This window comes from Miniopterus schreibersii (genome assembly GCF_964146895.1).
Source record: "Miniopterus schreibersii genome assembly, chromosome: 2".
Taxonomy (NCBI): domain Eukaryota; kingdom Metazoa; phylum Chordata; class Mammalia; order Chiroptera; family Miniopteridae; genus Miniopterus; species Miniopterus schreibersii.
In genome coordinates this window covers 86,582,316-86,605,410 of record NC_138102.1, presented here as the reverse complement: position 1 = coordinate 86,605,410, position 23,095 = coordinate 86,582,316, and the positions used below count along the sequence as shown (strand labels likewise).

At 37.3% G+C, this 23,095-nt stretch overlaps 2 protein-coding genes across 3 annotated transcripts in view; one reads left to right on the top strand and one right to left on the bottom strand.

Annotated features, from left to right (window-relative positions):
* Positions 1-23,095, bottom strand: part of NBEA (neurobeachin) — an 817,699-nt gene that overhangs the window by 224,177 nt on the left and 570,427 nt on the right. The window lies entirely within an intron of this gene.
* On the top strand, positions 19,427-22,663 carry MAB21L1 (mab-21 like 1). Its single transcript, XM_081128334.1, has one exon. It carries the CDS (start codon positions 19,916-19,918, stop codon positions 20,993-20,995), a length of 1,080 nt encoding a protein of 359 aa, XP_080984460.1. The 5' UTR covers positions 19,427-19,915; the 3' UTR covers positions 20,996-22,663.

The following is a 23,095-nucleotide window of genomic DNA, read 5'->3' as shown; positions in this document are numbered from 1 at the left end:
AATCCTCCTCCTACACTTTTGATACCTTAAAATTAAGTTTTATCACCCAACAATTATGTGTAGATCATCTACTGTGCACAGTCTTATACTAGGCATTTTGGGGGAGAGAAGAGTTAAATTTTGCTTATCATTCAGGAATTCTGAATCCATTTGGGAGACAAAAACATTTACACATTTAAATAAGGGTTTTTGTGTGTGTGTTTTTTATAGTACTCATCTATACTATACCAAGAGTAGAAAAGTAAAGTGCTACAAGATTTCTGAGCAGGAAAGACCATTTTTAATTAGGAAGATCACAGGGCATGCTATATCTTAAGGAAGAAGTGCAACTCTGAAGGTAGAGAAAGAAAGTTAAGAATTGTGTTTGGAAAATAATTAATCTATAGCAGAGAATGCAAGGATGGATATAAAAAAGTTAATATTGGAATACTGCTGTGACCTGACAGTGCAGTGCTTTTGTGGTAGGCAGTTAGACCTGAGCAGAGCAAGGAGGATGGGCCAGGTACAGAAGGTCACCAAGGCTGAAAGCCCTGGGTGCCTAGCACCGGCAAAACTGCGAGAACAAGGACCTAACTCCCAGGGTAACCATTCCTCCCCTAAGCATATAGATGGTCATGGAGGTTGGCTCCCAGGCCATTCATATCGCTGGTCATGCGGTTTAGACCCCCTAACCTTTCCTCCTTAAATATAATATCTAGGCCTCAGTTGTATTTCAGCTCCAGGCCCAGAAAAGTAACAAAACAAGACAAGCCATGGCTGCCTCAGGAAGAGCTACATTGACTAATGACCCCCTGCTCTGACAATGACCAATCAATGGAAATGACAACCATGAAAAAACACACCTGGGAAGTTGATGAATATTCTATTGAAACCTTCCCCTGAGACTTCCCCTGAGATTCTGGCCTGCAAGAGAGACATAAAAGCCCCAAGACAAAGGACCCAGCTCACACTCTCCCTCTGGGGAGGAGACCTGTGCCATTCCCTCCCCCTTCTTCCCCCACAGGCATGCATCTCCTAAACTTTAAGGGATCCCATGAGACTTGCAACCAGGGGAGCCATGGGCAGAGGCAGCTCATCCAAGGCTAACCCCCTGAACCATCTCCAAGGCCCCCTTTTCTCTGACTTCTCAGTGAGCCAAAGCAGCCCAGCCTAGGCTCTCCCGTTGCTTCTTCTATGCTAAGCCCTTCCTTGTTTCACTGACCTGAGTGTGCTTTTGCTGTGGCCAATAAATTCTTGCTTGCTTTGCTGCACTTTGTCTCTTTATTGAATTTTTTCCTTTAAGAAGAACTAAAGTCTTATCTTCTTTGCCAGTAACACTTAAACAGCAGAAAGGTCTCTTTTCCTTCCTTCCATCCCTTTCATTCCCTTTCTTTTCTTTCCCTTCCCTTTCCTGTCTTCTTCCTCTCATGAAACTTGTGAGTCAATCAAAGGTTTTTGAACAGGAGATTAACGTGATAGAAGTGGTCTCTGAGAAAGTCAACCCAGCAGCATTCTTTGTGATGGACTAGAGAAGGGAAAGATAAAAACAGGGAGTCACAGTCCAGAAATAGTGATAAAGACATGAACTAGGGTGATGGCGGTAGGTGTGACAAGAATACAAGTGAAAGATACTAGGAAAGAATGAGACTTTGCAACACCTGGTGATTAATAGAGTACAGGGTGGTAGAGAAGGAACAAAAGGTGAGAGAGGGGTCAATAATGGCTAAGATATCAAGTCTCTGAAATTATAACAATGGCTCAAGTCAATGACAAACAAAGGGAGAAATGAGAGATAGCAGCCCTCAATATATATATATATATTTTACTTTTACTTGAGAGGAAGGAGGGCTGAAAACATGGAGAGAACAGGGGCATCAATTTAGAAGACACTCACCAGGGTATAGAAAATGACTGATGGATTAACAGAGAGCAGACATGGAGGCATAGATTTGTGACACATCTACACAGAGATGGTAATTCAAGCTACCTAACTATAAGATAATAATAAGCTAAAGAATATACTCATATTAAGGGGATTAGAGAAGAAAATAAGGAGTAAGTTAATGGTGAAAAATCAGTTAGCGAAGTAAGAGGCAAAACAGGGTAATGAATGGAGGTAGTGAGTAGAATACAATAGTGGGTGTTGAAGTCACAAAGAATGGCTTTAAGTCCCAGCTCCAGCTAGACATCCTTAAATAACTTTTTTAAGCTTCACTTTTCTTATCTCAAAAAGTGAGATAGTAATACCTACCCCTCAGAGCATTTATCACCACCTGACATGCTACTTATTTTCTACTTGCTTATATATTTATTTGTTAACTTAATGCCTCCCCACTGGAATGTAAGCCCCATCGTCTAGCCTCAATCATTTCCAGCTCTTTAGAAGGTGAGGTACTGGATGCTTCTTTGCTCTCAGCTCTGGGTTCCAGATGCCAATTCTAGGGCCATAGGAAAATTCCCACTCAACCACTTACTGCATATATAAAGTTTTTAGCATGAGATCTGCACAGTGTGTATGTTAAATAGCTAATATTTTTGTTAAGAGAAGAACATTTCAAAGTGGAGGAGGTCAACAATGTCAAGACACGATGGTGATTTGTGAATTAAGAGGTTAAAATAATCCTTGAGTGCAGTTACAAGCATTATTACAAACATAATATTAACAGAATAAACTGATTTCCTCTCCTTTCTTCCTGCTTACCTATCTTTTCCCCTCATTCCCTCTCTTCATCTTTTCCTTTCTTCCTTCTTTCATTTAAACAGATATTTATTGAGCACTATTATAAGCCAGGCAAGCACTGTTTTAGATTCTGGGTATGCATCAATGAAGAGACAAAATCTTTGCCCTCATCAAGAGCTTGCATTGAAATAGGAGGAGAGAGACTTTAATCATGATGAATAAGTAAAAACATGTTAGTGATAAATTGTGGGGGAAAAGTAGGCAAAAAAGGGGAAAGAGAGAGTTGGTAGGATGTACTTCTATTTAAAAAATATATATATTTCTATTGCTTTTTTGGGGGGAGAGAAGAAGAAAGAAGAAGAGAGAGAAACATCGATGCAAGAGTGAAGCATTGATCGGAGGCCTCCTGTACACCCCCTACAGGAGACTGAGTCTGCAACCCAAGCATGTGCCCTGACTGGGAATAGAACCAGCAACTGTTTGATGCAGGTAGCAATGTCCAACCAACTGAGCCACACTGGCCAGAGCATGTCCTTCAATTTTTGATAGGGTAAATACCTGAAGAGTGTGAGGGAAAACATAATGTAGATACCGGGAGCAGAGAGTTCCACACAGAGGATTCAGCAATTGCATAGGCCCTAACAGGAGTGGGTGACAATGTGCTGAGTGAAGACAAAGCCACAGTGACAGTAGCAGATGATATCAGGAGAGTATGGGGGGAAATAGGGTTAAAGGTGATGTTATAGGGCTAATAAATCATTTTAATCCTCATCTGAGGATATGTTTTTGTTTTATTTATTGATATTTTAGAGAGAGAAGAAGGGAGAGGGAGAGAAGAGAAAAACATTGATGCCAGAGAAACACCCATTGGCTGCCTCCTGCATGCCCCCTACCAGAGATCTCAAGCCTGCAACCCGGGCATGTGCCCTGACCAGGAATCAAACCCTCAACCCTTTGGTGCACACAGGGGATGAGGCTTTAACCAACTGAGCTACACTGGCCAGGGCTATTTTATTTATTTTTTTATTGACTTTTTTTTTTTTTTTTTAGAGAGAAAGAAAGGGAATGGGAGAGAGTGAGAGAGATACATCGATTGGTTACCTCTTGTATGCGCCCCAACCAGGGATGGAACTTGAAACCTGGGTATGTGCCCTGACCAGGAATCAAACCTGCAACCCTTCAGTGCATGGGATGGTGCTTCAACCAACTGAGACACACCAGCTAGGGCACTAATAAGTTATTTTAAAGATTTAGACTTTTATTCTGAGGTGGGAAGCCATTGGAGAATTCTGAACTTAACAGTGGCATGATTTTTCTTTTATTTTTAACAAGTCTATCAGCCTGCTATATTGAGAAAAGAGTATAAGGGAACAGCAGGCATGGAATAAGGAAGGAAGCCAGGACACCTCTCAGATAACTAATAGTACATATAAGAGATGATAGTGACTTGACCAAGACTGAAGCTAAAGTTGGTGAGAGATGGTCAGATTCTGGAGGATTTGCAAATGAGCTGGATATGGGGTAGGAAAGCAAGAGAGGAGTCAAACCTGGCAGCCAAGTTTGGCTTAAGCAACTGGAAAGAAGTTGCCATTTACTGAGGCACAGATGACTGAGAGCAGGAGGATCAGACTGGGGTCAGCTGACGAGCAGGTGCTCAGTTTGGATATATTATGTTTGCTATGCATCCTACATATGTGAGACAATGTGGGGGAGACAGCTAGGTAAATGAGCTTGAAGTTGAGAGGAAAGGTGTTGGGTGGAGAAATAAATTTGGGATTTGTTAATATATTTTATTGGAAAGTATAGAATGAACAATCATTCATTCACTCACCACTGAGTACTTGCTCCATGCTACTGAAACCACCAGCAAAACTAACAAATTCTTCCATTGGGAAGTACAGGGAAGATGATACTCATGCAATTATTCATTCAATTAATATTCACCTAAGCACTATGCTAGATAAGCTGAGGAGTCTAGAGACAGAAAAAGCTGGATTTGAATCCTAGTTCTATAGCTACTGTATGGATTTGGGTAAAAAAATTCTAAGCTTTTAATGTGTATTAAATGTTTTAATGCATGCAATAATCCTATGGTGTAGATATTACTATTCCTATTTTACAGGTGAGAAAACAAACTTGGAATAAGTTTAGTGTTATGACTAAGAGAGTGGGCTCTAGAATCTGGATTCCATAAGGGCTGGCTGAAAAATATCAACTCTGCAAACTCCAAGTTTTGTAAACTTGGAGCAGTTACTTGACTTCTCTGTGTTTCAGCATCTTAACAAGGAAATGAAGTACTGTAGTAGTATCTACTTCATGGTGTTGTTTAGAGAATGAAGATGCAGTAATATAGATAAAGGACGTGGCATAGTGCCTAGCATATAATAAGAATTAAATACTAATTTTATCAGCTCATTCCTTGCCACTTTTGAAAATGTAAAAATTAAAAAAAAAAAAATGTTCTTGAAGCAATAACAACGACCTACAACTTTTTTCTTTAGGGTTCTAAGTCGTGATATTTGAGGGTTTAGTTGACTTTCATGCAGAGGGTAAAATAAGAGGAAGAGTAACATGTTAGGTCAGGGCGTAAGGTAAGACTAAAATTTACCAGAGGCGGCATTATATATCTCGATGAGAATGAAGGCTCTCCAACTAGTTCCAAGGTCAATGTTTAGGCAGTGAAGTTGGTGATCTACACTATTTTAGGTATTTCAGTTCATTTAATAAAGTGGTACTTGCCCTTAAGGTATTTGCTTTCTGTGTTCTAGAGTATGGAGAATATTAAATACTGAGATCAAACAAGTACAAAGTCACAATTCTTAAAGTCTGCTATAGTTTCTAAACAACAGGAGACTGAACAGGACATAGGTTACAAAACTGCCTTACCCGAAGAGACTTCCGTATCTTATTAAAGGCGTGTAAAGCTTCAGTAGAGTTATAGCCTTCTTTTGTTGGCAACTATGTCTGTCCTCATTCTAGTAAGCCCTCAGTAAGCTACCAGGTTTTAACCTGCACAACAAAAGTGCCACTCACTGAAACAGTTATAACAGGAAAGGAAAACGAGTTGATGGGATTTAAAGTGTTACAGGCCACTGAATCACGGACTACTTGCTGAGGACACGTAGAGAAATATCATCCTCACCACAGCTGGTACAGTGAAGCCATATTAATGAAACAGCTTTAAAATATGAAAGCAAGCAAACAAAAAGCAACTTCTGATTTCCTTGGAAAACCTAATTCAGAAATAGGAGTCTTCTGTTAACAATTTTCAAATATTTTACTTGTAGGTTTTAATTCCCAGTGTTACATTTTTTAAAAGGGGCTATTATCACTTGAGGTTTTCTATCCCATTATTAACTCACAAGAGCCATAAACATTTTGAGATAGTAACAAAAACAAAAGTTGGCAAAGAATTGGCATTTCCCTTAAAAAAAATAAGTGTCATAAATTACGATTCGGAGAATTCTTAGGAATCAGACAAGACCATACAAATAAATCATTTAGAAAATTAGCTGTGTTCCAGGGTTCATTAGATCTAATTATCCCCGAAATATGCCCAGCAGAATGTACTTGGGTCAGCTGGGACTGTCATACAATAGAGTAGGCAACTTATAAACTCCTCAAAGCACAGGAAGAGTTCATAAAACAACTGCTTGTGCATTTTGATTCATGTGATAACACCTCTTATTGCATAAGCCACCAGATGAAACAGATGGGGCAGCTCTAGGCTAGAGAATGTTTCTTTTGTAAAAACACTGGCCTTCCTTATTCTCCATTCAAGACACAAACTGCAAGAAAGCCAAATCTGAGTCAGGCTGTCTTTGTGTTTTATTACCTAGATGTCACAGCAATAGTAAATAAAGTATTAATGAAATATCCTTATTTAGGAAAAAGAAGTTGGTGAATTAAAAAAAAAAAAAAAAAGTGCTTATACTTACAGAAATTTAAGGCTTTAAAATAAATACCACACAGAAAGTTAACAGATATGTTTTATTTTTCACAATTCATAGTGAAATAAAATAAATGCATTTTGGAATTTTGTGCTTTATCAATTACTTAATATTGGTCACCTTTTTACTACTTAATCTTCTGAATATGTTTTCCCAGCAGTGTATTCATTACTTAATGGAGGCTTCTTTACATTCACTCTGGGTTACTGTATATTCACTTCTAGGCATTGCTTTTGAAGAAAATAATAGAGCAGAATGGGTTCTGATTTGTGAGACTACTTTTTTTTTTTTAAATATATCTTTATTGATTTCAGAGAGAGGAAAGGAGAGAGAGAGATAGAAACATCAATGATGAGAGAGCCACTGATCGAGCCCACAACCCGGGCATGTGCCCTGACCGGGAATCGAACCCCTATCGCCTGGATCCTAGGTCAACCGCTCAACCGCTGAGCCACGCCCAGCTGGGCTGTGAGACTACTTTTGCTTCATAAAAAGTTTTTACATTGACTTCAACTTTATTAAATCCATCACTTTTAAAAAACATTCACCTCCACTCACACTAAATTATTTAGAAATTAATGTTACCATCAAAAGTAGAAATATTAATGAGTCAATAGGAAAATTATTCCAATAATACACACTTACTTACATTAAAATTTATTAGTTTTTCTGTGCATTGTTCAAACATGGGAAACTTGTTTGCAAATTTGTAGGTAAAAAATTTTGGACAAAGCAAAACTGATAAATATGTCAAAATATAAAAGTATAGTCTTCATATCTAATGAAGATTATTAGTTATATAATTTGATAAAGCCATAAAAAACTAGTATTTCAAGTGTATGGCAAAAAAACTATACAAAGGCTGTGGAACAGATAGTGAATTTAATCTATCTAGAGATCTTATTAAGTAGATCAGCCTCTTTGTATACCCAGGCTGAGCCAAAACAGTAAATTCATTATAGTTAAATTCTGTTTTGCTACGGATGTTCCATATGTAGCCTATGACAAATTTTAAGAATAAAACTATTATGCTTGTTAATTCACATTCAAAACAATAACACCTAACTAGCTAAGTCAAATCAGACTTAGAAAAATAGCTAAAAATAGCAATATAAAATGAGTTGGATAAAAGTCAGGTACTTACTGACTTTTGTAACATATTTTTAAACAAATAATATATTTGTTGTTTGTTGACACATAGCCTAGCATTTACCAACGAGGTTATGAAGCTACCCCCAAAGGCTAGTATGACCATGTTTCACTTGATAGAGGCCTCTCTACTCTATATTCACCAATCCATTCTGGGAGTAATGAATTCTAGGCACCACACTTGAAGAAAATGATGCACGGGAATGGGTCCTGAATGGTGAGGTGACTTAGAATATGCTGTAGGTATAATGGCTGAAAGTTCAGACAGAACATATGCAATTTGCTATCTTAAATACTGAATTTAAAGGGATTTTTTCTGTTAAAAGGATTGTACAAGACAGAAGGAAAAACAGGTACCAAAAGGTGAAACTTTCAAGGAGAAAGGTTTTGGTTCGATATCAGGAAGAGCTTTCTAATAATTAGAATTGTTTGTAAGTGCAAGTACTATTTGAGTAGATAGTGAATATTTCATCAATGGAGGCAAAATTAGAGGTTGGATGACCGTTCCTTACTAATGTTGTAGAGAAGATTCAGACAGTTAATGAGCAGTGTTGCATTATATTCTCTTCCTGCCCTGATATAAAATGTCTGACTTCTGAAGTAGAATTAATTTCTTCCTCCCAGCACTAATTGCATGACACTTTTTAACAAAATGTTCAGTGTAAATTCTATATAATTTTTATATACAGAGAAATATTTACAAATTATTAAGCATTAATTAGCACTGCTTAGTAATTATAAGTAGAATTCTATAATTAAAATACACGAAGATAGAACATTTACAACATAATCAGACGTATCACTGAAAAAAATCCTTGTATAGTATCCATACCAAAGAAAAATTTAGCAAAGAATAAAAACAACTGACATTCACATAGCATTCTTGGAAATTATTCTATTTAAATTCAGGATAAAAGGGAGTTTTCAATGTGTCTTCAACTGAGAGGTCACAGAGTAAAACGATATGTACAAAAGAATAGTATAAGAAGAAAATAGTATAAAAGAAAATATAGTATAAAAATAGCATAAAAGAAAAGTATAAAGATACTTTACTCAAGTGATGGCTGAAGTAATTGTTTCTCTTCATTATTTTTTTAAAAAATATATATCTTTATTGATTCCGGAGAGAGGAAGGGAGAGGGGGGCAGAGAGGTAGAAACATCAATGATGAGAGAGTCGTCATTGATTGGCTGCCTCCTGTATGCTCCAGACTGGGTATCGAGCCTGCAACCCGGGCATGTGCCCTGACTGGGAACTGAATCTTGACCTCCTGGATCCTAGGTCGATGCTCCACCTCTGAGCCACGCCTGGCTGGGTCTCTTCATTATTTTATAAAGGTATATCTCAGTAATTTTAGGTTTTGCAATGAAGTGGTTCCTTACATGAATTAGTCCAATTTGATATTCATTAAATAGTACATATATTTCCAAAATAGTTTCTCATGTGATAAATGAATACATTATCATAAAATAAAAACTCATAGCATAAAAGGGCCTCAATATTTACTTAATTAAAAGCCTCCTATAGGGAACTTAATCTTTACAACTCATCAAACATATTCTTAATGTAAATGAAAGCCTGCAGTTTCTTTTCAGAATAATACTTATATCCCAGTAACAGTTGCTAAAAATTATTTCAGAGTACAGACAGGACATACATACATGCATTCATGCATACATACATACACATACATACCTCTGAAATATGTGGCCTAGATATTGTAGCGGTAAGAGCAACTGAAGTCAGACAGACCTGGTTCTGGAATTACTAGTGTGACTCTTATTAAGGCAATTAACCTTTCTAAATTTCAGTCTCTTTATTAGTAAATGGGAACTAGCATTTGTTGTGGTGATTAAAAGAGACTAAATATTCATTGAGTACTTGTCCCTAGTCTTTATCACCCATTTTTCTCAACTCAAAAAATTACTTTAAAGTAGTTTGTAGCCCAGCTGGGTGTGGCTCAGCGGCTGAGCATCGACCTAGGATCCAGGAGATCACAGTTCAATTTCCAGTCAGGGCACATGCCTGAGTTGCAGGCTCAAACCCCAGTCAGGGGCGTGCTGGAGGCAGCCGATCAGTGATGACTCTCTCATTACCGATATTTCTATCTTTCTCTCTCCCTCTCCCTTCCTATCTCTGAAATCAATAAAAGATATATTTTTTAAAAAGTATTTTGTAAATTAAGATGAATGTTGCAATTGTAAAGTATTACCTCATTTAATATGCATTTTATCCCCCTCTGCATTACATGTTAATGATGTTCATTTGTTAATGGTGTTCATTCATATTTTGAATAATCCACGCAGGTATATGTATCATAACACAAAAACAAATTTCTATAGAACAAATTAACAACTTAAAATAAAAGCTCAAGTTTGAAAATAGAGAAAACAATCATTATCAACAATTATTCTCCAAGTTATTTTGGAATAATCCAGAGTCTTAAAGAAACACTAGGTAGAACCATTTATTTGGAACAGGTGCAGCCAATCACACAGCAGGAGCACAGAGGTTTGAAGGTTCAGGTGAGGAGAAGGAAAGGATACATTTCCTGCAAAATTTCACCAGTCTATTTTCTGGTCTAAACAATCTGGATAATTTTCTCAATAATTCACACTACCTGAGTTATATTCAGAGTTCAAATGCATACTCTAGTGTGGTTGTGAAGTATATCTTACCTAGAGTTTCTTATTTAAGAATATTATAGCATTCATTCAAGGGTAAAGCATTGTTGACAATACAAAAATTCAAAAGTTAGAAAAAGTGAGTCAGTGCTATTTGATATAGTTCTGATTTTTGGTTTTAAAGATACAGATATTGAAACTATCATAGCTTATCACTTCATTCTGCATGAGTTTAAAAGGTTAAGTTACTATCTGAAGAAACGTAATCTGATTGCCTTACACAGCAGCCTGTGAGCTCTGCAATCTGCATAGAGAGGGGTATTTATCATCATTAGCTGAGCTGTGACAGCTGGCACCCAGGGTGTCCCAGAATCAAGAAGTGGCAGAGATACTCTTGGTTTAGATTGCCATTAAGTATAGCATGTTTCTTGAGGATGAAGCATATTTTATGAAAAGATTTGGGCTGTAACTAACTGCAGTGAACATATTTGAATTTTCCATAACATGGATAATACAATGATAGCACATAATTAGCAGGTTGCCTCTAGACAACAAGATGCCAGATTACAGTATGAATAAACATCTACTGCCTTCCACTTAGAGAGGGAGAATTGTTTTCAGCACCTAAGTATCTCCAGGAGAGTGATTTTTTTTCAAGCCTGGATTAGGGTGATCAATTGATTAAGTATATTCAAGAAAACAGACTGAAGATGGAGAGAACAGTTCTCAGGTATATTTTAAATTTGGTTGTAAACAATGTACCAGGAATGAGCACATCCAATATAGTATCAATCCCTTTGATAACAAGAATATGAAATTTAAATCATTCACACAGATGCAATACTCCAGCTCTCTGAGGTATATATAATTGATAATAAGTATTTTAAAATAGTCCATGCCAAAAGTTTAAAACCAGAATATTTTAACCACGTGAGTGCTACTAACTGTGGGTCTGAAGTAGCTGTGGTTAACATATTCAGAAAATAATTTTTAAAACTTTAAAATTTTATAAATATTTGTCTTGTTAATGCAAAACTATCTAAAGCAAAAGAAAGTTTAAGAAATAGGTTGATCAGATTTTTAGAAAATAAGAACCTACAATCCCTTTAAAAATCATCAATGCTTGGAAAAATAATCAATAAAACTAGGCTTTATATTATTATGTAAACTAGTTTTCCACAAATAAAACTAATTTTTGTGTTAATGCAAAATCTATGCAAATACATGCAGTCATTTATCAGGAAAGCTGACAAGCATTCCATATTGGAGGGGGAAATGAAGCTGCCTCAAGAATAGAGGCAATTAATTATTTCTGTATTTTTTCTTCTTCTGTCTTGAGGCACAAAAGTTATCCATCCAGTTAAAACAGCAAATGAAATAAAGAGATTTTTTTTTTTATTTAAACACATATGGCTTTTGCCTGCAATACTGATCACCACAAGGTCTACAGATGCCCGTGGCTAAATTGTACACTGGCAGATGTACACAGGGGAAAACTGTGCTAATGCAGCATGGAGAGCAAAACAAATGAAAACCTGAATTTGCTAGAAAAGAAACAAAAACACCAAAACCCCCAAACCCTACTTTTTCACCCTAGTCAGTTATGCAATTTGCTTATAAAATACAGGTTTAGGTTGCAAAAAATTTAACCTTGGTCTGTTGCAAAAAAGTAGAAAACAATTTTAAATAAGTAAAGGAGTTTTCAAATATACACATGAACATTATGTATGTGATAATGGAGGGATATATTTTTGTTTATATGGACAGAATAGCTAGCAATTTGAAAACTTTTTAATCTCACAATTAAAAGTTCATGACATTCAAAATTGTCATAACATATATGACTGGATAAATACTGTTGAAATTTCCAGTTATTTTAAAATCCATTTAGCTACATTCTCTTAAGGTATTATTGAGAACTGTAGGGTTATTATGAAACAATCTTGCAGATGTGATATTATACCCTGGTGGTGAAAAGAACCTTATATTTAGTAGCTGTTTCCTTTTAACAGGTTAACATAAAAAATGTATAGAGGCCAATTCAATCTTTTACTGTCTGAAACACTGGGGTTGTGTTTGTGTGTGTGCGTCTGTGTCTACATACAGTCTGCATGCACAGGGTATTCTGCAAACCATAAAAAGAGTAGACTTCCTAAAAATGCTTTAAGATTATTAAGAAAGCAATAACTTCTTTCTTAATAGGCCTGTAAGCATGCATAGCATTAAAATTTCTATTGTAATTGCCAAATAAAGATATAATACAGAAAGCATTTAAATAATTGTATATCTTGGGGGAAGAAACAGAGACTTGTACCATTCCAAGTTGTATAAAGGTAAAACACTTAAAAGAGCATCATTATCAATAAAAATGTTTACACTCCTAAAATTTAAGAATTCTTTGTCTGCAATAATATATGACCATCTAAATTTAAATGGCATTGTATATTTATACAAAATTAGGAACATGTTCTAAGAATATATATATATTAATTAATATTAGCTCTAATAAACTCCTTGGCCTTGTTCTCTAACTCTCAAAGAAAGGATTAATTTACTGAAAATGTAAAGTAAAATGTAATTTAAATGCTGAGACAACATTTTTCTCCAGTGACATAAAGCCAGTATCATTAAAAATATACCTCAAATGTTGCTAACTTATATGAAAAACCCATTTCTTAATACATATTCTGACACGCAAACTGTAAATGATATTCACAAGTCTATTACATACATTCATGCTAGCATAACAAATATTAGCAGTTCCTTCTAAAAATGAATCTTTTACCAAGCATTAATGTCACATATATTAAAATTAAACAAATTGTATGTAAAACAAAAATTTTAAACCTATTGCTTCTATATCTGAAATATCTTATAGTCTGCCTCTACTTCAAGGGCTGTTCTCTGTTTAAAACTGGTCTTAAATTAGAAGCATGATAAAATAATAAATTCTAGGGGAATAAATAAAGGTGTTTACAGTCTAAAGATTGTTTGGTAAAAACTAAAACACCCAGACATTTATAAAAAAATCATAAAATTTAAAAATTTAAAAATAAAATAGGGGCATGAGGAAACTTTTCCTGTGGCAATAGACATGGTCTATGTCTGTGCCAGACTAATGTGAGATGGTTGTATATATTTGTCAGAATTCATAAAATGGTACATTCATATGGGAAAAAAATCATAGGATAAAATACTGCTGTATGCAAATTATACATGAATAAACCTGACTTAAAATAATAAAAAAGATTTGACATAAAAATAAAATAGCATTATACTTTTCATTTCAAAGGGTTCACAACTTTTTGTCAGGAACACTGTCTTACAGACCTTATGTTCTTTATGCTTTGATTAGACCTACATGTTTAGATAAAATGATCAAACATATGTAGATTTAAAAGTATTAACTACTTCTTAGCATTTTTTACTTGATATTTTTGACAAATCATTATATGAAAAAATGTGTTTTTAAGAAATAGTACACATTATTATAATACAATATTATTAGAATAGTGAAAATAATCATAAATGGAAATGAAATATTATTCAGGTGATCTATTTTCAGATAATGTAATCTCTACATGTATACATAAAGCTATAAAGGAGGTTCATATTTATAAACTAATTTCTTTCCTATAAATCACTTATTGCATATAATATACATGATAAAAGGTAATAGTTTTTTATTTAAAGTGATTATCCTTTTAAATTATCACTCCAGTTACTGATCATTAAAAAAGTAAATCCTAATTTAGAAGAATTTCTTTGTTCAATTGAAAAATAAGCTGCAAAACTACAAATTAGAAATAGCAAAGGTTATTTTGGACATGCAGTCACTGGAAGTTGATTATCTACAAACCATACTTCAGTCTCAAGGTCATGCTGAATATTTTCAGTGGCTTAATCACACATAGTATAGGACACAGTGATGAGAGCTACGTAGTCCTGGATGACCCACTACAGATGTACAGATTAACAGACCCTAATTACATCTGCTTCCAGTGTCTTCTCTATGTGCAATAAAACTCCACTGTACTAAGAGTACCAAGGATGTAGTCATATAGGCAAATGTGTGTAAATCAACATTAGTTACAGGTTATGGAATGCATAGTTTTCATACAGAAAAGAATCACATGAGCCCATTTATCCTGTTAGAATATGTCTAGAATATACAAATAAAAAAATATAAGCTGAAATCTAACAATATGAATTTAATTTTAGAGTTTGTAAAGATACCGGTGACTTTCTAAAACATTTATGAGGAATGGGAATATTGGAATCAACACTTGCTCCCTAATAATCAGTGAATGACTAGCCCCAATATCCTCAAATGTTTGGAAAGGGTTAGATCACATTTATTTTGAGCAATGAGAAAATATTTTTGTTGACAAATCCTTCCTCCCAAGTTTTTCAGTTTACTCATGCAACTTAAAATACTCTGTACCTCAGTGTAGTACACATTCAAATGAAGTTGGGAAACTGAGACAATTTTCTAAATAATCCAGGCTTTAAACTTCTTTTTTCTAACAAAAGAAAAGTTTTGGACAGTTATCCAGCATCACCTCAAATCTGCAAATCTAAGGGTGGTGACAATCTTGTTAAGTAAGTACACTTCCAACTCCCAGTTTTAATCTCAAAGTTATTTTCTTTTCAACATTTATTAGGACCAAGAACAAGTTCACTAAGCAACACTGCAGGAAATAAAAGTACTCCCTACTACAAATCTGACTATTGATTATATACTATAAGGATGAGGAAAATTGAGGCAACAGCCTTGATCACTGAAGTGAACTGAGGAAATAAACAAACAAACCACAATTATCAGGATGCTCTGGTTGAAAAAATAAAATAGGGTAGAAACTGTACAGTGGTCTCAATTCTCTGCTTTACTTTGTCATAAACCTGATATTAAAATATAATTGTTTTAAGAAATCACTGAAACTTTTGAAGCTCTCAAGTTAGTTTGTTTCAAGTGTTATTATACAAGGAGTCACAGTAGGAAGAAAGGTATGGATGCCATCAAATTAGATTACCAGAAAAACTTCTCCTATTTTACTTTATTTAATGTGACACATATAGAAAACCCTGCACAAATATCTGTCTTTAATTTCTCTAGTGTAAAAAAAAAAAAAAAAAAGAAAGAAATATATTGTGTCTGGCAGAATGAAACAGACGAAGTAGCCTGGGTGCATTTAGAAAAAGAAGAGGGGAGTAGAAATCAGATGCTTACAATGAGCCTTCAAAGCCACTCCAGCAGTAGGGATAAATAATTCAATAAACTCAACTTCATATTCTTTTTATCTCCCCAGTGTAATAAGCACATATTAAAAAATAAAACTTTAAATTCATGAATACTTGGGAACAGAATAGCAGCCAGCACATAATGAAAAAACACAAAACAATATATTTGTGAGCATTTAACATGTGTGTGCATATCCTCTAACAAATAAATTTTTCCAGATGAAAGGTCACAATTGCTTAAATTTATGAACATATAATTCAAATTTAAATTATTATTTTTTAAAACAGAAACCTTGCATTCCTATATTTCTCAACATAGGAGACATTTTCTTTAAACCTAATAAGGTAACTATTTATGCACTACTTTGTTTATCCCATAATATAAGCAAGTTTATAAAATGGGGATAAGTTATGTAGGAAACAGCACTATGGAAAAATATTTTGCCATTGCTATTTTGAATGCTTTGAAGCGTTAAATATCACAGTATTTGATTGTTTTTATATTCATTAATAGTACTAAAATTTATGATAATGGTGTGCTTGTGAGTTCTTTGGATTTTTTTCCTAAGTGGTATCTTTTAAGTTAAGGCTAACTAGTAGACTAAGTAAATAAAATGAAAAAAATCAAATTGGTTAGGCCTTAAAATCCCAAATACCTTTCAAGTGTAAGCATCTCAAACATTCATTAAATCATGAGATTCTTGTCCCCCCCCCCAATTAGATCAGTTTTCTTCAATTATCATTATATTATTAGCTCATGTCAAACGTGACTGCACAGCATATCAATAAAAACAATTAACATTTATATCCTGAAGCAAAGGACACACACAGGCTTTTATTCTAGTACTAAGTTATATTCATAGTAAAAAACATAATATGGTGTCACTTGAGTTGTTTTATCAAGTTTTCATATAAGTAAATAAATTGATTTTAAGCTATCTCCGTGTATTACATAATCATTTGAAATAACTAGTTCAATTGGTCAAATGATATTTCAATTTTTTTTTTTACTATACAATAGCTAAGTTACTCCCACAAAACAAATCTATGTCCAAAGCCTTGATTTTAAAAGGCTAAATTGCACCAAATATATACTATATATTTTAAGTTCCTCTCCATTGGTTATTTCAATAAAAAAAAGAATGAAGGGATAGAAAACACACTCCTCAGAACAGTTTGATTTTCCTTTCAACAGTTGAGAGGCGTCTGAGATCTCTGGAAAGATTCAGCTACAGAAGGCAATTCATTTCCCGTGCTCAGTGTAATAGAAAATCACTGTCTCGCAGCAGCAGCGGTGCTGGCCCCGCAGCGCGGTCCCGGGCCGCGCCCCGCAGCGCCGAGGGCGGAGGAGCCCTCTGTCGCGTAAATCGCGGTGGGCGCCCGGGGCGGGGAGGGTGCTGCGGCCGCAGCGCGGGGAACAGGCCGGTGCCGTCGAGGCCGCGGGACTTCACTTGCGTGGAACAACGGAGGACTAGCGAGTTTCTCAGTCCTGTTCTCACCGTCCCCTTTTCTTCTTCAAAGCGCAAATCGTCACTGAGAAGGCCCCGGTTACACCAATTAGTCTGCACAAAATGCTTAGGTGTTTAGCTTCGCTTTAACCCAATTAAGCCGCACAGTGAGCCCCGAAGATGCGCCACCTGCGCGCCCGGCTCCAGCGAGGCCCGCCCGGCGCCCCTCGCGCCCCTCGCGCCAGACCCGCCCTCGCGGCGGCCCCGGGCGCCCGCGGTCCCGGGCTGCGTCGGGTCCTCGGTAACCGCGGGAATTTGCAGGTGGCTCAGGAAAGGGAGGGGTGAGCTCCCGACCGAGCAACTCTTGCCTGAACCCCACGGGGAGCCGGTGGGCACAGGGCTGGGCTTCTGCCACACGTGGGCCAGGGGCCGAGGGGAGCGTGGGCAGAGGCGGTGGCTTTCGGCGGACGCAGAGAAACCCGGCGCACCAAGGGAGGCTTTAAAATAACGGTCACAGAAATAAAGCCTATGGGACAGAGAGCGGAGAGAGGAAAGGATGGCCGGGGAGTGCGGAGCAGAGGGAGAGGGAAGGCCGGCGGGAAGCACAGCTGGGTCTGAGCTGGGTGAAGGACAGAGGTGGCTTTTCCCCAGAGACCAACGCACATCTTCGCCTTAGAGGCCGCGGGTTCTTCCGCTCTGATTTGTTTCCTCTGCCAACCGCCCAAAGGTAGCAGTGCATTCACCCGCAAAGTCGGCAAAGTGGGGAGGGGCGGTCGGGTCCCCAGCCCCTGCTCCTAAGCGAACGGAAGGTTCTTGGGGAATAGAGCAGATGAATGCCCTAAGCTCCAAATCTAATGTACTATTTTAAGCTAAAGCAGAATCTGTCACTCTTGGATAAGAGAAAGTAAATAATAGGTGGCTTTGTGAAAGCTTGAGTAAAAACTGGGGGCCATGAACAAGAGCTTGTTAAAAGTGGTTCTGAAAGAAAAGTGCCTACAAAATTGTTACCAGGCGTTAGAGGATTTTGCTGGAAACATTGTTAATTTGAAAGAGGCGGCACCTAAATTAAAGGTAGGCAATTAAAAATCTGCCTAGGTTTTAAAACCACTGCATAACCCTAAGAAGTGTTTCTTTCCTTTCCTGTACATTAAGGGCACAATTGGTACCACCAAAACAACAAAAAAAACTTCTATATAAATCCATTTCCCCCTCTTGTTTCAAGGTTCCAAATTTAAAAATGTTGATTTCTTTCTAATTTTTCCAAAATGATATTTAATTTTAAAACTCTGGATGACTGTAAATTAATGTTCGTTTAAGATCTTAACCGTTTTTCCCTTAGTCAAATCACACAGAATCATATAAAATTAGAATTCTACTAGCAGGTCACTACTAAGGACACTTAAGAGAGGAGATATATCCTTAAGTATACTTCTGTGAAAACAAACCAGAAAACCCAAACCTGCAAATTTTCAGTAAAGTTATCTGCCATTAGGTCTCATTTCAATGATCTTTCTTACATTTGACATCTGGGAATACAGCTCACTATGAATACACGTTAAAATAATCTCTCCATCACAGAGACAATTGATTTTTCAAATATTTTTACCAGTGCATACAAAACTTAAGCATCCCACTTGTAATGTTGGGCAAGCCTGCCAAAGTACAAAGAGGGCTATGGATTGGGGGAGGGGTGTATACGAAACATTTAAAAAAATATCCTAACTTAAACTAGGGTAGACAACATCTAACACACTTAGAAATAATGTTCGGATCCCTTTCAATACCTGCAAAAGAAGAACAAACAGAAGTAACACACTGCATAGTATTTTAAAAAATCATTCTAACATATAGGAACATTCACGAAGCCAACTTGCATATACAGGAAAGAGTGAACTTTCAACTTGCATTTTAAAAGACCTCCAGGATTAACAGACATTAGTGATTTTCAGCCCCTAAATGTAAGTTAGTGTCTTTTGTTCTAGAAAACCCCACCTAGTTCACTAATTGATGTTTGACCATTCATACACCTGTATTTGCCTTTCAGCGGTAAAGACAAGCAGGGTTTTCAGCACAGAGAAACATTTTGCCAAGTCCTTTCAAAACGTCAATATGCTTCAAGTAATACCAAAGCTGAGAGATTCCTGTTGATTTCCAAAAGTGTCTAGGTGGCCTGGGTGGGTTTCAGCCTACAGCAGCCTCCTACCTTTAGTTCCTGTGCCTATATCCACGAGGGGGATTAATTAGCCTGGCTGGAGCCAGAGGAGGCTGTGGTGACGAGCCCAGTGGCGATTGGCCGCCAGCCTGCCTGGCCCTGCCTTTATAATTTCCACACGAGTGCATCTGGGCTCTGAGACAAACCGACAGCAGCTTCTTCTGACATAGACACACACGCACACTCACCCCCGACACACACTCAGCACACTTTTCCTCCACCTGATTAACAGCCCAGCACACACAATGACTCTCGGAAAGCGTAAATAAACACGGAAAAGGTTGATTATTTTGACTCCTGAAGAGCTTTGCTGAGTATCAGCGCAACTTTTGTTTTTATTTCTGAGAAGGTGATCTCTCCGTGCGTTTCTTTCCCGCCAGGATTCTTTAAAAGAGGAAGAGAGGCAGAGAAAGGGGGGGAGCAGTGTTTCACTTTAAGAGCGGCTCGCGCCCAGACCCAAGGAGGGGACCGCGGCCGCTGGCAGCCCCGCGGAGGCGCGCGGGGGCCGGTTCGGAGACGCTCCGAGAGCGCCGGGCCGTTTCTGCACGAAGTTGGCTCCAGCTCCAGCTGCCGCGTTGGATCCCACAGCCTACTGCGAGACTCCGGTGTACAATCCGGATCTCTGCCCCAACATGATCGCAGCCCAGGCCAAGCTGGTGTACCATCTGAACAAGTACTACAACGAAAAATGCCAAGCCAGGAAAGCTGCCATTGCCAAAACTATCCGGGAAGTCTGCAAAGTCGTGTCCGACGTGCTGAAAGAAGTGGAAGTGCAGGAGCCCCGCTTCATCAGCTCCCTCAACGAAATGGACAACCGCTACGAGGGCTTGGAGGTCATCTCCCCCACCGAATTTGAGGTGGTGCTTTACCTTAACCAAATGGGGGTTTTCAACTTTGTGGACGACGGCTCGCTTCCCGGCTGCGCGGTGCTGAAGTTAAGCGACGGGCGCAAAAGGAGCATGTCCCTCTGGGTGGAATTCATTACAGCCTCCGGCTACCTCTCGGCGCGCAAAATCCGGTCCCGGTTTCAGACGCTGGTGGCTCAAGCGGTGGACAAATGTAGCTACAGGGATGTGGTAAAGATGGTGGCAGACACCAGCGAAGTGAAACTGCGAATCCGAGATCGGTACGTGGTGCAGATCACCCCTGCGTTCAAATGCACCGGGATCTGGCCGAGGAGTGCTGCCCACTGGCCGCTTCCCCACATCCCCTGGCCCGGGCCCAACCGGGTGGCGGAGGTCAAAGCGGAAGGGTTCAACCTCCTGTCTAAGGAGTGTCACTCCCTGGCCGGCAAGCAGAGCTCGGCCGAGAGCGACGCCTGGGTGCTGCAGTTCGCGGAAGCCGAGAACAGGCTGCAGATGGGGGGCTGCAGGAAGAAATGCCTCTCCATCCTCAAAACCTTACGGGACCGCCACCTGGAACTGCCCGGCCAGCCCCTGAACAATTACCACATGAAGACTCTGGTTTCCTACGAGTGTGAAAAGCACCCCCGGGAGTCCGACTGGGACGAGTCCTGCCTGGGTGATCGGCTCAATGGCATTTTGCTGCAGCTCATCTCCTGCCTGCAGTGCCGGCGATGCCCTCACTACTTCCTGCCCAACCTAGATCTGTTTCAAGGCAAACCTCACTCGGCGCTGGAGAACGCTGCCAAACAAACGTGGCGACTGGCAAGAGAGATCCTGACCAACCCGAAAAGTTTGGAAAAACTTTAGAAAACAGTTTAACCAAGAACTGAAACGTGATTACTCTTCTAAAAATCCTAATTAAGTGTACACTTCCTGTTCGATCCCTCATGTACCACTTGACAGTGCAAACAATCTCTTCCTTAAAAAGGAATAATACAGTGTTTAGGCATCATCTCACTCAACCCTCCAAGGGGAGAAAAACAAGTGGGGGAAGCAGATAAAGAAAAACTCCAACCCACATGTATTAGAGATTTCTTTACAAAGGATTTCATATCTCCCTTGAAAAGTACACAATGACACCCTGAAAACAACCCAGCTGTAATGCAAGACCACAGGGAACACTCTGCCTAACTATCAAAGGATTATAGCAATCCTGGTGATTTAGGTGCATCTGTCTGTGAGTAAACACGATTTGGATATGGCATCTGAAGGAAAGTGTAATGTATATTTTGATTTGTAACAAATATTGTGATCTCACATTGTCTTTGAAGTGTGGATGTTTGTGTTTTGTGATTTGGTGAACAGAAGTTAAATTGCCATTTTGGATACTTCCAGACATTTTCCACTAACAAAGATACCATTTAAAGGTAGATTTCCTCCTGGTATTTTATCTGTCTTTGAAAGTGTCTGAACTTTTAAAAGTTTACATTTTGTTTCAACTATATTGCTTGTTCTATTTCTAACATTCCATAAGTATACTTGAAATGCTATTTAAATATATTCAAAGAAATTTGAATTCAGCATATATAATAATGCTTGAATATCTGAATTATATATTTGAAAAATGCACTTAAAATACACTGGATAATTACTTTTGTGATTTAGATTTTAATTTCTGTTGCTGGTTTTTATTTAATTAGAAGCTAATAAAGAGGTAAAATAAAAGTTGTGTCTCACTTTAAATTGTTTTTCTATGAAAAGATGTAATGCTTCATTTTGAAAATTGAACCCACTTGAATATTTTAAACATTTTGAGAATTATATTAATGAAGTTATTAAAAATAAAATCTTACAATTTTTTTGTAGAGCTCCAGAACCTAACAATCTACTCTCACTTTCTACATTACTTATAAGACTATTTCTTTCTATAAAGGACACAATTTAAATCGACCCATGAAAGCTTGATCTTCTGGGTATTTCTGTAGCATTTTTGATGGTATAAGGGGAAAAAAAGTGTCATGACAGTGAAGACTGCCAAGTTAAAAATTAGACTAACTCACAGAAAATGAACTAATTAAAATCATAATGAAAATTTTGAAATTTGTAAATGAAAACTATGCTAATAAGTGAAGATAATTTCTGACCAGTTAATGTCAGATCTTATTTTATGTAGTGTTCAAATAGCTGAATAAATTAATCAAAAATCCAAAAATTCTTTTTACTTCATAGGACTAGCTAATGATAAAAGCATAAAGACAAACATTAAGTCATTTAAAGTCAAATACATTACATTTACACTTATTTGTAAAATTCAATTCTTTTGGAGCTAGAAGTGAAAGAAGCCCTGTAACAATCCTTCAGAGAATATTTTAAAAGTCAACAAGTGCTGAGAAGGGCTAATCACCTATGGCCTTAGGTTGTTAGTTAATTCAGGTGGTGATAAATTTTAGAATTTCGATTGCTATTCTAGAAATAGCATTTTATAATGCTTTATTTCTATGTAAAAATTAAGTATAAAGAATAAAGTTCTGGATCTACTGGAGTGTTTGTCCTTGACTATTTTAGAATAATTGCCTCTGAAAACTACTTTAAAGGGAGATCTCTTAAAATGATTCTTAAATATCTAGTATGGCATTTTTGATTTTGAATTCTTAACCTCAGGAAAAAAGCTTACAAATTGCATAGTAACATAAAAGTTAAAATAACAATAAAATTGATTGCAGAAGAAAATGCAAATGTGTAGAGCTGTCCTAATACTAAGGTTTTAAAATCTACACAAGATAATAATGAACAAATAAATATGTATGCATTTCAAATCCTCCAAACATGTATTTTCTGGCATTACACCCAGAAAAGAATACAAACTTTAAACATCGGAGTGCTAGTATATGCACATTTTAATTCAAAACTTCTCAGAGAATCAGTTTCTCTTCGTTTTAAATTCACATGTAAAACCCATTCTTATTT